General features: G+C 33.0%; 1 protein-coding gene across 2 annotated transcripts in view; it reads right to left on the bottom strand.

Annotated features, from left to right (window-relative positions):
• Positions 1-2,762: 2,762 nt before the first annotated feature.
• Positions 2,763-13,683, bottom strand: part of U2SURP (U2 snRNP associated SURP domain containing) — a 57,500-nt gene continuing 46,579 nt past the window's right edge. For both annotated transcript variants that reach the window (XM_004462027.2, XM_058295113.2), the window contains exons 25-28: positions 12,162-12,272; positions 9,572-9,690; positions 8,149-8,325; positions 2,763-7,008 (exon numbers count right to left, since the gene is read on the bottom strand). In XM_004462027.2, coding sequence (XP_004462084.2) covers positions 6,870-7,008; positions 8,149-8,325; positions 9,572-9,690; positions 12,162-12,272 — 546 coding nt within the window. In that variant the 3' untranslated portion in view covers positions 2,763-6,869. The remainder of the gene's footprint in view (positions 7,009-8,148; positions 8,326-9,571; positions 9,691-12,161; positions 12,273-13,683) is intronic.

The raw sequence follows: 13,683 nt of genomic DNA, 5'->3' as shown, positions 1-13,683 counted from the left end.
TGCTGACTGCCACACTTTACTTTCCAGCTTCACTGTCAAGTTCTCTGAGCTTCTGAGGCATCCACTTAATCCCCTTTCACTTAATTTAGGGTGTCTGTTGTTTGTACCAAAGGACCATGACACACCTAGCCAACCCACTAATTAATCAGACCCTAAAAAAATCAAGTTGCTCATAGTTCAAGTTTTCCAAAGCATGTTTGGTGGAACTTGAGCCCTCCTGTGTAAGTTTAGGAAATCCAACATGTCTCCCACTTGGGGATACACAGCAGATATTAAAGACTGAGAAATACACCATAATTTAGCCCAGTGTCTCCCAATTTACCTGACCACAGGACTTCTTTTTCCAAGTAACACCTATTAACACCCTACAGGACTATTATATACTGAAGTGGGTAGAAATATACCGGATTTATATATTCCACAATATTTGTAATTTCCTAATATACCAATTCAAGAACAACAGGAGAGCTATGGGCCTGGCCATCTACTGGCTCAATTTCTGTTTTATAAGAAAGGCAAAATGGGTTAATCTTAGGATGAATACTTAAGCCTCTGCTGCAGGAAAAGGAATCACAGGATTTAAAGAAATGATGGGGAGAGGTTGGATTACATTTATTGGGGAGGTACTATGAACTTGGGGCAATGCTAGATAATTTATCTATACCAAAAAGAAAAACCATCTAATTATCACTTCCTGTAATATGTAATAGGAATAATTGGCTGCTAAGGCAACTAATCTGTACTGAGGTGCTTATTCTTTTTCAGTTTCAAAGCTTAAGCTATAAGGAAGACCAAATAGTAGTTTTAGTCAAGTTTTGCTCTTCCAGATTCATGTTTGTGCAGCTGCAAGAATTCCAAAGAGCTTTAAAAATGTCCTAAGAATATTACTATGCAGCCATTATTTCAGAGTAGGATTTAAAGCACAGTTTCCTTTTCAAATCCAGTGTAGGTTCAGTGCACTATTTTAAAAGTAAATTGCTGCTGTTTTAGGGTACATTCATATTCCTGCATAATCCGAAAATACAAACTGTATAACTTGCAAATATACACAAAACACAAGAGTTCAATAACACTCACGTTACTAACCTTTTTTTACTCTTCTCAGAATACTATTCTCCATTCACTCATTACATGAAAATTGCATATTGCTGCTCAGCTCTGGTCATATGTGTACACTTTAAAGTTTTTACTTTGAACTTGGACAAAGAATCCAGTACTTCATATTTCACCCTATTCTCCAGGTTCTTTCCACATATATCCTATTCCAGCTACTTACATTTAGTTTTCCTTTTTTTATTTATGGATTTTATTTCAGGAAATCTGGTTAGTGGAATGCTACAATAAATTTCAACTAATGAAAAGTATTTTTTAAATACTTTTAAAGTACCTACTTAAACTTTTTCTCAAAGAAGATTAAGAATTAAATGTTATCTATGAGCCTTGGACAGATTATGAAGTAGTATTCAGTGTATAATAAATATGCCAATATATTCCCCAGTAAAGGTTTGTAACATGTTAAATGCAAATCAAATATCTTTTAAAGGTGCTGGTGCCAAGGAATTGTGGTGTTACTCTCTATTTTGTTCTAATTGTGAAGATATTCCCATCATCAGCTTCAGGAATGTTGAATATTTAATTTTAGATGCCACTGTATGACACTATGTGCTGGTGGTTTACATGCTTTACAATAATATACAAAATTATTATCCCCACTTTACAGGTGAGAAAATAAGATTCTGTATCACACAGCTAGTACAAGGGAGCAGCTGGTATTCAATTCCAATGTGACTACAAATCCTATGGCTCTGCTCTTACTCAACCACTAATGCCACAACTCATTTAAAAATCAAAAAGTTCTGTATTCCTAAATAGTTTGAGGCTATGTTTTCTAAGGATGGAGAAATATAACCAAAAGTTAGAACAAAATCTCCTTGATCTTTTTTTGTGGCAAAATATCTAACCCAAAAACTTTTATACCACCATTTGTTTCCTTTGCATTACGCAATAAATACAACTTAAAAAACACAAGTATGGTCATTCATATTAATATGCTACAGTTTCAAAGTAATATGCTCATTTCAAGTCTACTCTGTATTCCATACTATGAAGTATTAATGTGAAATTACATCATATATAAACCATTAAAAACACAAAGCAAAAATAGTAGTAAAAATGCCAAAAAGAAATTTAGTATGATGGGTGAGTAGTTGGTGCATAACTTGGTATAACTTTGTGTTTTATTTTGAAGTTTTTACTCCAAACAGAAACTTCAAATGTACCATTTGGGGAAAATTCTTTTTCAAGTACTGTAAGGAAATATAGAAACTTCAACAGAAAGAACGCTTTCAAAAGGACCATGAATTATTTCTTAATGTGATGATACTGTGGTTATATTTAAAAAGCTTTAGGAGACATTTACAAATGAGAAGACATATGTTAAAACAGTTCAATAAGTATATTTTGTTATACTACTTTGCTTTCATATATGCTCAAAATTTTCCTCAACAAAAATACAATTCTTTGAAAAGGGGTAAGCAATGAGGAAATGAATGAAATTTCCTATCAAAAGAATGATCTCTCATAAAAATAGCTGACTATATAGCGGCTAAACACCTACACGGTGAGAACATTTCAGCTACAACCAATAAGCATGGCACACCACTTATTTCACTTGAGAGAAAGCTGTTTAAAACTAGGTATGTTTTCTAACTACTTCCACTAGAAAAACTACAATATGGAGAAAATTACATAAGCAGTCTAAGTTTGCTATGAAAACAACATATTTTTATTAAAGTAATTAAAAGTCAAAAAACAACAACAAAAGGGAAATTCCACAACCTTTGTTTGCAACTATATAATTTTTATGTAGAAAAACTACAAAGTGACAGTCTTATCTGGAGAGCAGCTCCACAATAAACTTAATTCTTACATCAAGAATAACTAAATTATGGAATCAATTCAACTGAAAGAAATTGTCTTGCTGCAGAATTTTCAGCTGAGCTGATTTCAACTATATTATTTTCATTTCTGAAAAATTTCTTTCCTGATATTTCAAATCATCAGAGGTTCGACATACAAGAGCCTGTGGAAGTAAAAGGGAAAAAACACAAATTCTCCAAGCACAATTACACGTGAAAAAGAATTAGGTCATTTTATCTACAGATCTACAAAACTATATAAATAACCGATTATACATACAATCCATTTACATTGAAGCTCCATGAGGTGGTACTGAATAAACACTGAGGCATTGATATTTCAAAAACGGAACACGGTTCACCCTGAACAGCAGCACATTCCCACCTTTTAAGTCTATCATCCCAATACTTCCCGTGGGATTTGTATTTGTATACTATTATTACCTAAATCCTAGGAAGTTGATGGAAAAAAAAACAATGGAAAAATCTAAAACATAATGAATTCAAACACCCCCTGAAAATCTATTCTAAAACATGCATGTGCACTATGAAAAGAAGCAATTTGAAAAATATCAATTTTTCCAACCAGTCGCATGTTCCTTTAGATATTTTCTTCACTAGTGTCTGCACTGAATTTTATGTAATTGATGTCTTTAAATGTTAACAGTAGTAAAAAAAAAAAAAAAAAAGTAAAATAAATGTTAACAGAAAATTATTTTTTTTAAAAAATGCTCTTCTTTATTAAATGGTCAGTCATATAAAAGCGGTACCAAAAAAAATTTTTTTAAAGAGGTACCAGGGATTGAACCCAGACAACTTATTTTTAAAAGCAACTCTTTCCTGCTAAATTTTAAATTACACTGTCATGGTCATCAGAATAGGTGAGTCACTTGGCAATATAGAGATTTGCTCTTACTTTTTAAATAATAATAATAAAACTACCATCACAGCAATATAATTTAGAAATTATTCCATAATGGAGGCAAATGTGTACAGAATAATTCTTCAAAAACTAAACTTGATGACTGGAATTTCTTAAAAATACTTTTAAGTCTCAAGAATTTTTACGTTTGAGGGAAAAATACAGAAGTCATAAGCAAGTATTTGCCTCCAAGATTGTTTAATTGGCATAGAAGTCTCAGGGCAAGCCCAGAGGAATAGAGAAATTTGGTCACTGTACAGTAATTTCTGCACATTTTAGCAGAACAACCAAGAACATTCTGAGCCAAACAAAAGCATCCTTTTGGGTCAGGGTGTTTTGTTATTTCGGGTCTTTTAATCTCCAGCTTTCAACATGTTACAGATCAGAAGTCTCCATAAACTTACTAAGAGTAAAAAGATAGTACAGTATTAAAAAAAGTTCACCTACATGATTCTTTTCAATTTCTTTGGTAAGAAACAGACCGGCACTCATTTACTTTTCTCTCACCTACAGAAAGGAGGGGATAAAAATGGTATTAAGCTGGAAAGGAATCCTTGTGTACAGAAAAGAATTTAAGCCACCTCCTCTGTAAAAGGAGTAGACAATGGAGGATTTCCTATTATATGTGGCTGTGTTAGAGGACAATTGTCTATTACAGAGCTGGAACAGGTTATTTCCTGTCACCAGAAGCCATGCCTAAGAAATTTTAGTTAACCTGTACAAATTTTACTATGTCACTTAGTGTTTTCTTTATCTAGGGCATAGACGAATAATATGCTATTATTAAAATATGGTAGAATACCTTTCCCCATTGCAATTCACCAATTTCTGATCCCATTAAACTTTCATTGAATCCATGGGGAAATAAACAGGCTTACTAGGTATTTCCTGAAAAAGTTAAATTGCAAATAGCCTATATACCAATACAATTTGCAATTCGAGAAAAAAAAATAATCTAAATACATCAACACATTTCACAGAAAATATATTCTATTAGGCTTAAGCAATCCCTCCACCTGTCCCAAAAGTAAGTCTGTCTTACCCTACTGTAAGATAAACTATGATAGTTCTTTCTGGAGCCTGATAAAGAGAACTGCTAAATTCCTCTGCAGTAGGGTAAATATTACAAATAAGCACCCAAAACGGACCTAACAGTTTCTATTCACTCCTGCTTCTTCCAAGATATTTTTGAAGAGGAAATAAACACTCCTTGTAATCTGAATGGTAAAATCATTATCTGACCAATTATTTCTAAGACTATACTAGACACCAATGAATGATAAAATGCCAAAATCATCAGCAACTCAATGCTATTGCTAGTTTTGCAAAGAAAGGTAGATTATATAAAATGCCATTCTCCCAGGCAATGAACAGGGGAGAAAATGTCACTTAAAAATTGGCTATATTTAGGACCGTTTTTAAAAAGCAGCACCAAATGTTCACATTAATTATTTTGAACAACTTTCAGAAATTAACATTTTGTAACACAATTAACAAGAGTAAACAATGAGAGAGTATTAAGAAAATCTGCATGTTGATAAAAACCATTAAGTAAAATAATCTGATTGGCTCATTTCCAAAGCCACTGAAGGTTTGCCCAGTTTGGAAGTAGCACGCCTCCAGGGCTCTGCTAATACATTTACTCCCCAAGTCCTGTGTACAGTGTATCTTGTGACTAAGCAATATTAAGGAAAACAAGTTGAAAATACATTTTTAGAAAACAACCTAAATAAACCTTTATTAGTTTTCTATTAACTCAATTAGGAGAAAAAAAAATCAAACTACTGTACAACTAAATGCCTAAATGAGAAATAAACCACTGTACAATTAAGTGTCTAAATGAGAAATGGGAAGCAAATGTCAGTACAAGTAGTAGTGTCAGTACAAGTCTACATAACCTTTTATTACATTATGTTTACAGAAATATTATGGTCAACATTTTATACTTTTTCTTATTTCTTCTTCATACTACAGCTAGTTTATTACCATTGCAAAAAGATTTGAACCCTGTAAATGGTTTAAATCAACGTTTGCACTTTGAATTGACAGACCACTGGATGCTAAGTTTCCTGAAAACCATTTTATTTTTTAAACTACTTAAAACCAAATCCTTTTTAAAAACTAAGGTGAAACTTGTACAAATATTCTGATACCAAATACAGGGCTATAAAGAGGCAACCATCATACAAAAAATTCTACAGCCTTAACTTGTTAGAAAATTTCTTTAATAAATAAACTTTTTCAGGATATAGAGAAAATCAAAAGATGGAGATTAATTTTTCCCAAAAAATAAGTAGTTGCTCATGGTTGGGTGTACTGAAATCATTTTGCATTCTTTGTAAAAAGAAAGTTTTCGCCAGGCACCCATTAACAAAACACCATACCATATACACCTAGTCTTTCTATCTCTGGGTACTAGTATTACCCAAGATAATCTTATTGAAGAAATTAGTTGGAGTCTCAGGTCCCTTAAATTTGATAGTCATCTTAGTAAACATAAAGTTTAGCTACTTGAGCATTGGAGCTTGTAAAGTGCATTATGTATAAGAAACACAATGGTATGCCAAACTCACTTAGTAGGACTTTAGGGATTTGCTGTCACCACTGGGGCAAAAAAACAACATTATAGTTTTCTGTTCAGATTTTATTTGAAATCTAATTCAAATTGTCAAAGCTACAAAAAGGGGAAGACATCTGTATTATTTTGCTAAGTCACAACATCCTAAAACAAAATATTACTACTGCCAGCAGATCCATTATACACATTTCTGATGAAATTCATTAGCACAATAAAAATTTCATCTTGAGAAACAGCCACAAGGAAAGTAATTTGTACAATATAAAACAATGACAGATCTACAGATGCAGTTACTTGTGAGTTTACACATGCATTCACAAACAAAAAATAAAAACCCAGGAATGCTCTTTCATTTGATTTTTTTTTTTTTTTAAAAAAACAGACTGTTCAGGCACAAAACAAAATCGCATTTCCAATAAGTGACAGCATCTTAAAAATTGTGAACACTATGTCAGTGTTTGTTTTTCTTTGACTTTTTATGAGACCTGTGTGGAGATCGGGACTGGGATCTGGATTTCTTCCCTGATTTTTTAGGGGATCTAGACCGTGATCGCCTAGACCTTTTAGGTGTTCTTGAACCAGATGGTGATCTGAGAAAACAAACAAAAAACAATTTATTAAAGTACTCATATATGGCCAAAACTGATTAATCTTAAGCTATCTAAAATCATCTGTTATTTAGTAGAGCACAATGAAAGTCATTGAAACAAACAAGACTGTAATACTTCTCAAATTTTTATCTTGCCTATTGTACACGAGGGTTTATTTTGTACTTACTATGCATTGTGTGATCAGTAGAGCACTTATTTAATAAAAGATTTCTAAGCCCCTTAACACTGATCTGAATTACAATCCCTATGTGAAGGGACTAGGAATTTGCATTTTAAACAAGTTTCCCAAATAAATGATACATCCCAAAGTTTGAACCTCTAATTTACAAGATAAAATTCAAAAATGGCAAATAAGATCATTCACGAAATTTTAAAAACACAGCAGCTTTGCAGGCTATCATCTTGAGGGCAAAAAGCATCAACTACTACAATATCAGTCAAGGGCATCATAGTTTTGCAAATGCTATTCATGAAGATCATTTTTAAAAACATATAAAATAGCAAATGCCATTTAGAAAAGAAGAAATGTATCTATTTTATAAGGATTTTACTAAAAATAGTTAATATGATAAAGTTTTAGCATAGAAAGCAGATTTTAACTATTAGGAAAATTCCTCTATGTAATACCAGATAAACAAAACATTTTTAAATCTCTTTTCTGGAACTAAGGGAAAAATATATAAAATACTAAATTACATACTGAAGAGATGGTATTTATGGTATTTACTTCCACAAATCTCTGCCCATGAACTTGCTAACAAGATTGCTGTGAAAAAAAAATTTATTTTTCTTTCAGTTTTGGCAAAGTCAGAGAATATTCTATGGAAACTAAAGAACAGAATGAAAAGTAAAGCAGCTATATTGTGTTCCCTATGAAACACTGGATATGTTTAAAATTCTTGGCTGGTCTTTACTTACTGGAAATTTTCTTCTGCTTAGTCATGAGAGAGACTAGGGGTATGAGGAGGGAGTTGGGAAGGAATAACCCAAAATGACAATACATCTCTTTGATTTTCTAAAATCCTTTTAAAAATGGCTGCTAACCAAATTATTTTCAAAAGCTGGTGGAATGGTAAGGTAACTGGCACTTGAAAACTTACAAAAATGACTTGCATTTACCTTTTGGCCTTTTTGCTAACATCTCTGGGAGAGTCTTTGTGAGATGACCTGGACCGAGAGCTCTCTTTATGAGATCTTTCTGAACGCTCTGATCGCTCCGATTTTGGCGATGGGGATTTCACTCGTCTACCACTGCTACTGCGAGATGGGCTGGGGGATGTACTGTGTCGCCTTTTCCTATGGAACAAAGCCCCCAAAACATTCCATAAGCGAGCAAAGGATCAGGCATTTTTTTCCCCTACTAAATAAGCCATTAACTGCCACCAGTTTACAGTAATTTTATTTTCACTAAAATTGGTACTTTCCAGGAACATTCAAAGCCCTCTATACCAAGAACAAACAAGTCTTGAAGAGAGATTGATCAAGAAACACAATGGCTCAGTTAAACTAAATTGGATCCCCCCTCCCACTTTTTTTGCTATGAAAAAAAAAATTGGGATAATTGACAAAATTTCATTAAGATCTCTGGATTAGCTAGCTATTGCTTTAATGTTTTAATGTGAATTTCCTGATTTGGATACTATTATAGTTATATAAAAGAATTTCTTATTTTTAGGAAATTCACACTGAAGTAGTCAGGTAAAAGGGCATCATGTTGGCAAGTTATTCTTAAATGATTCAGAGAGAGAGGGAAGGCAAGGAAAGAGAGAGAAAGGAGAAAATTAAACATTTAGGGAATTTGGATAAAAGGTATCTGGGAATTGTATTATTCTTGCATCTTTTCTGAAATCTGAAATTATGTCAAAAGAAAAAACAAAAAAGTGACAGGTTTATTATTTAATCAATTAGTATAACTATGCTATTTTTAACTATCTGTAATATGTCCAAGTGAGAATTTTTTTACTTGCATTATCTGCATTTTGGTTAGGAAAACCTCACCTTTCTTAACTGATGCAATTTTCTTTACTAAATCAGAGATTTAGAAACTGTGAAAGTAAGAAATAAAACTTGAAAGAGAAATGCTTTTCGTTAGAATGAAAATTAAGAATGAGGCAATTAAGTCCCTAGGCCTGTGTACACAATCCCCTTTCAAGATAAGACTGGGAGACTCAAGTTTACAGGTAGCAGCCTCAGCCCTTGGAAGAAATGCTAATATTAGAGATAACAAGGAAGATCCAGCAAGGTACTTTGTTATTTAAGCCTCAGGTTTGATACCTAAAACTGTAACTGAATTCTTACACTGAACCTTAAGGCTAAGGATACCATCTGAACCATATAAAGGGACGATGCCCCAGTTAACTAAGCCAAATGCCAACTTCCCCATTTCTCAGCTAAATCTGCCTCCTGCTGGCAGAAGTCAAACATGTTTATCATGAAAATACACTTTTCTAAATTGTTGGCAGTAATGAAAAATTATTACAAAATAAAACACCATTCAAAATCTTGAAATGAGTATGAGCATTAAACATGAAAAATGTTATACCTTTCTTTCCTCGTTGGAGTACACTCATCTTTTTCTTTCTTGTCTTTGGATCGAGATTCCAATTTTTCTTTATCCTTCTTATCTCTCTCTCGTTCTCGTTCTAATTCTTTCTCTTTCTCCTAGTTTGTTTTAAAGGAAAGATATTTTGTTGTTTAAAAATACCAATCTAGATTAATTTCTCTTAGATATCAATATTTCTTGTCTAGGAAACTATTTTTAGATCACCACATAAGGGACATTACCTTTGTAAAACAAACAAACAAAAAACCCTACTCTCCCAGAAAAACTAGTAATTTCTTCTACTTACACTAAATGACAACAGTGATACTAGTTACAATAGCTAAACATTTACTGAAGGTGCTTAGCATAAGCCAAACAATATAGTAACAACTTTCACGTAATCCTTCACAAAACCCCTGAGTAGTACTACTATGCACATTTTAATTTTTTTTTTTTTTAAGGTACTGAGGACTGAACCCAGGAAGCAGGCACTCAACCACTGAACTACATCCACTCCCCTATCCACATCTGAGAGAATAAATGAGGCTGGGAAAGGTTAAGTATCTCCTGCCTCCACTCCCCCCACTATTGATCTCACACACATGGAGTAAATGGTAAATAAGAATCTGATCCCAAGCTCTAGAGCCAGAGTTAAACCTATAGAATACCCTTTCCTGAAAAATAAAAAATCAGAAAAAGCTAACAATGCACTGACCTTTCCATCATTGCATACAATAAAAGAGTGATTCTAACTGTAGAGCAAGTTGATTTAATCAAGAGCTCTCAACAAAGCAATGGGAGAAATGGATATTCAAAATAATCTTGAAGAGAAAACTGTATTATTAAGTACCAACTGTATTGTAAATTTAAAACCTTAATTTATAAAGATACAAACTGACTACATAACTGCAAAATTATTTAAACCAGAAAAACAACTTATTTGTTCATCCCCCGGTTATACAATTGCCATCTCTCACTTGAAATTCTGATTTCTGATAATAGTAGAATTAAAGGAGTGGCTACAGACAATGAAAGCACAAAGCCAATTTAGCTTTTCCTTTATTAACAGGAATTTTATCTCTGATTTGTATGTACCAAGTCTAATAGCTGACTCTAATTTTTGAAAGGTGGAAAAGAGGTCAACAAACTTTTTCTGCAAAGGGCCACAAAGCAAGTATTTTCTCATCTGCAGGCCACATACAGTCTGTGTAGCAACTACTGAACCCTGTCATTGTAAATGAAAGCTGCCATAGACAATTATAAATGTGGATGGGCACGGCTGTGTTCCAATAAAATTTTATTTACAAAATCAACTGATGCCCATAGTCTGCTGACTCTTTGGTATATACCTTCATGAAAAATATTCTTTCCAATTACAACCATGGAAAGCAAAGAAACAGAAGAGGTAATAAATGTATTACTCATTTTGAGCCTATTAACAGCAAATTCGAGTAAGTGTCTTAAGGTTTTCCACACAATCAGTAACCCACCACCATCTCCAAAGCACTCCATGTGACACAGGTAAGGAGCACCTTCTAAAAAATCTTACCTTTTCCCAAATATAACTTATAGAATACAAATTTAAAATGTGATGCTGAGATACTGACTTCCTCTGATGAGGAACTGGTAATTTTATAGGAACCACACTATAGCCAAAATTACTTAAAATATTTTAAAGTCTAATTCAATAATGAGTAATTGTAATAATGGTAGCTATTATCTATAACAGCCCTGCAAAATTGGGAATAACTACCTAGTTTCACAGAAAGAGTAGGCTTCAGTAACTTTCCCAGGAGTACAGAGCAACTTGGTGCCAGGATTCCATAGGTCTATGTAGTACCAAAGTCACTATACTGCTCCCCATTACCAGTTCTGTACCACTAACAGCTTCATAGTGGCTACAAGCTCCCTTCTGGTTTTGTTTTGTTTCTTTCTTCCCTCTCTCTTCCTTGTAATCTAATGGTTTTCTCTGCAATGACAGCCATGTCACAGGTAAAATTAAAAGTAATCCCAACCAAATTACTGTATTCCTTCAACAATTATCACGAGGAGTTTCTGGATCTAAAATTCTCAGCAGATTCCTATATATTTCTATATGTATGAGAATAACACAGGTCCCTAAATTTTAGAATTCATCCATGGGATATTTTATTACTTACTGTCCCTTTTTGGAAACAATGGGAAAGGAGTCCTAAATGAACTAACCAGCCCCAGAACTTCCCAAATCCCAACTCTTTGTCTCTGTGCCACTTCTCAGGGTTGCTGGTGTCTCACCATCAAAAACAGGACTCTTCTGTAGGGTCTTCTAGTTCTGAAAGCATGGTCTTAACAGAATTAACCTTCTAGCTTAGAGGTAATAAATATCCAGGATAAAATAGTACAGTGCTATTCTAAGACTCCCTTTTTAAGTTGAAATATTTCTAAAACATCAAATTTCAAATGTTCCCAATTGTATACCAATTGATTCAGACTTCACAATCAAGTGGTATAATTTGAAATATACATTTCCTTAAAGAAAAGTATCACTATTCCAGAGAGTCAAACAAATAATTTTGCCAAATGCAAATTACTGAGTATTCTTATTCCTTACTCGTTGAAGAAGTTTATCTCTGTAGTGTTCTACTTGTTCCTGAAAGCTTTGACCTGGTTTTTTAGGTCTTTTTCCAGATTCCAATTCATCCTGAAACTTCATAACTTTGAGCTGTAAAATAAGACAAATAAGTATCTTCATCACTCTATCTTCCAAAGAAAATCAAATTAAGTACTTTGCTCCTTTTAAAAAAAAAATCCTCTTCTTTGAAACAAATGTGTATTAAGAAAGAATATAAATATAACAAATCAGTAATTTATCAGGACTCGGTAAAAATATAACCTCAACATAAAACTGTTATCTGAAGGCCAGTTGTCAGGTCTCAAGAGATCAGGTGTGAGCCCACAAGCTCTCTGCACAGCTATACAGGGTGTCTTAAAAACCATGATCTGTGGTTCATGCCCTAAAGAACTTAATTATTCTCGCAGCACAGTAATGAATGCGGTATCTACTTCCCCAAATCAGAAAGGCAAGGTTGCTAAAGGCAAGCACACTGCCACCAATATGTAAAAGCCAAACTTTAATTTTTAAAAAAGATAAGATAGCAAGCATAAGGTAAAGATAAGAGGGTTTTTAAAAAATATATTTTTATGGAAGTATATCATACATATAAACATCTAAATCTATGTATATAGCAAAAGTTGTGAACTTACAAAACAAATATGCATATCATCATATTAAGCTCCCATACATCACCCTACCACCAGCACCTTGCCTTTTTTGTGAAATATTTGTTACAAACTATGAGTTTATTTGCCTGTTTGCTTTAAAGTGTATTCTGGTCACAGCTCATTTAGGACCAAATAAATACCAAGTTGCATATCTGAAAGTTTTACTCTATTTACAACACAGTACAATCACTGAGATTCAAAAGAGGGCATAAAGACATGAAGGTTAAAAATCATATTATCATATTTGGAATGTACTTTCTAAGACAACAAGAAAAGTGTATATACTCATTTAAAAAAAGATCAGAAAAACTTACAATTCCATTTCTTATAATTTATCCCATAGAATGTTAACATGTGCACAGCTTTATGTTCACAATATTGACAACATTGTAAAAAAATGAAGACTACCTAAATGTTTATCAATAGATTGCTTGTTAATTATACATACACACACATATATATATACACACACAGTGCAAAGATAAAGATCTGAAAGCAACAAACTGGTAAAATTAGTTAAGGGAGAGAAAAAGACTGGAGTGAGTGAAGACAATTACTTCTTATTCTAAAGATTTAAGGTTTTGTTTTTTTAACACTATGTATTCATGATTCATATTGAACTTAAAGACTTCACAAAATGGTTAAAATAAAAACTATCTGGAGGCATAAGAGAGAAGCTTAAATTATGTAAGAAATTTATGAAGATGAGAATAATTACTTCTTAAACGTGGGGAATGGTAAATAAGGTGAAAAGCATGAGGACTCAGAGGATGTTGGAGGATGATGTGGAAGGCACAAGAATCCCAGCTGATACTACTGATATGCTTTCCCAAATCTGTCTAATCTTGTTT

Source organism: Dasypus novemcinctus, chromosome 4, assembly GCF_030445035.2.
Source record: "Dasypus novemcinctus isolate mDasNov1 chromosome 4, mDasNov1.1.hap2, whole genome shotgun sequence".
NCBI classification, from domain to species: domain Eukaryota; kingdom Metazoa; phylum Chordata; class Mammalia; order Cingulata; family Dasypodidae; genus Dasypus; species Dasypus novemcinctus.
The sequence above is the reverse complement of the archived record's forward strand: the minus strand, read 5'-3'. Positions and strand labels throughout refer to the sequence as shown.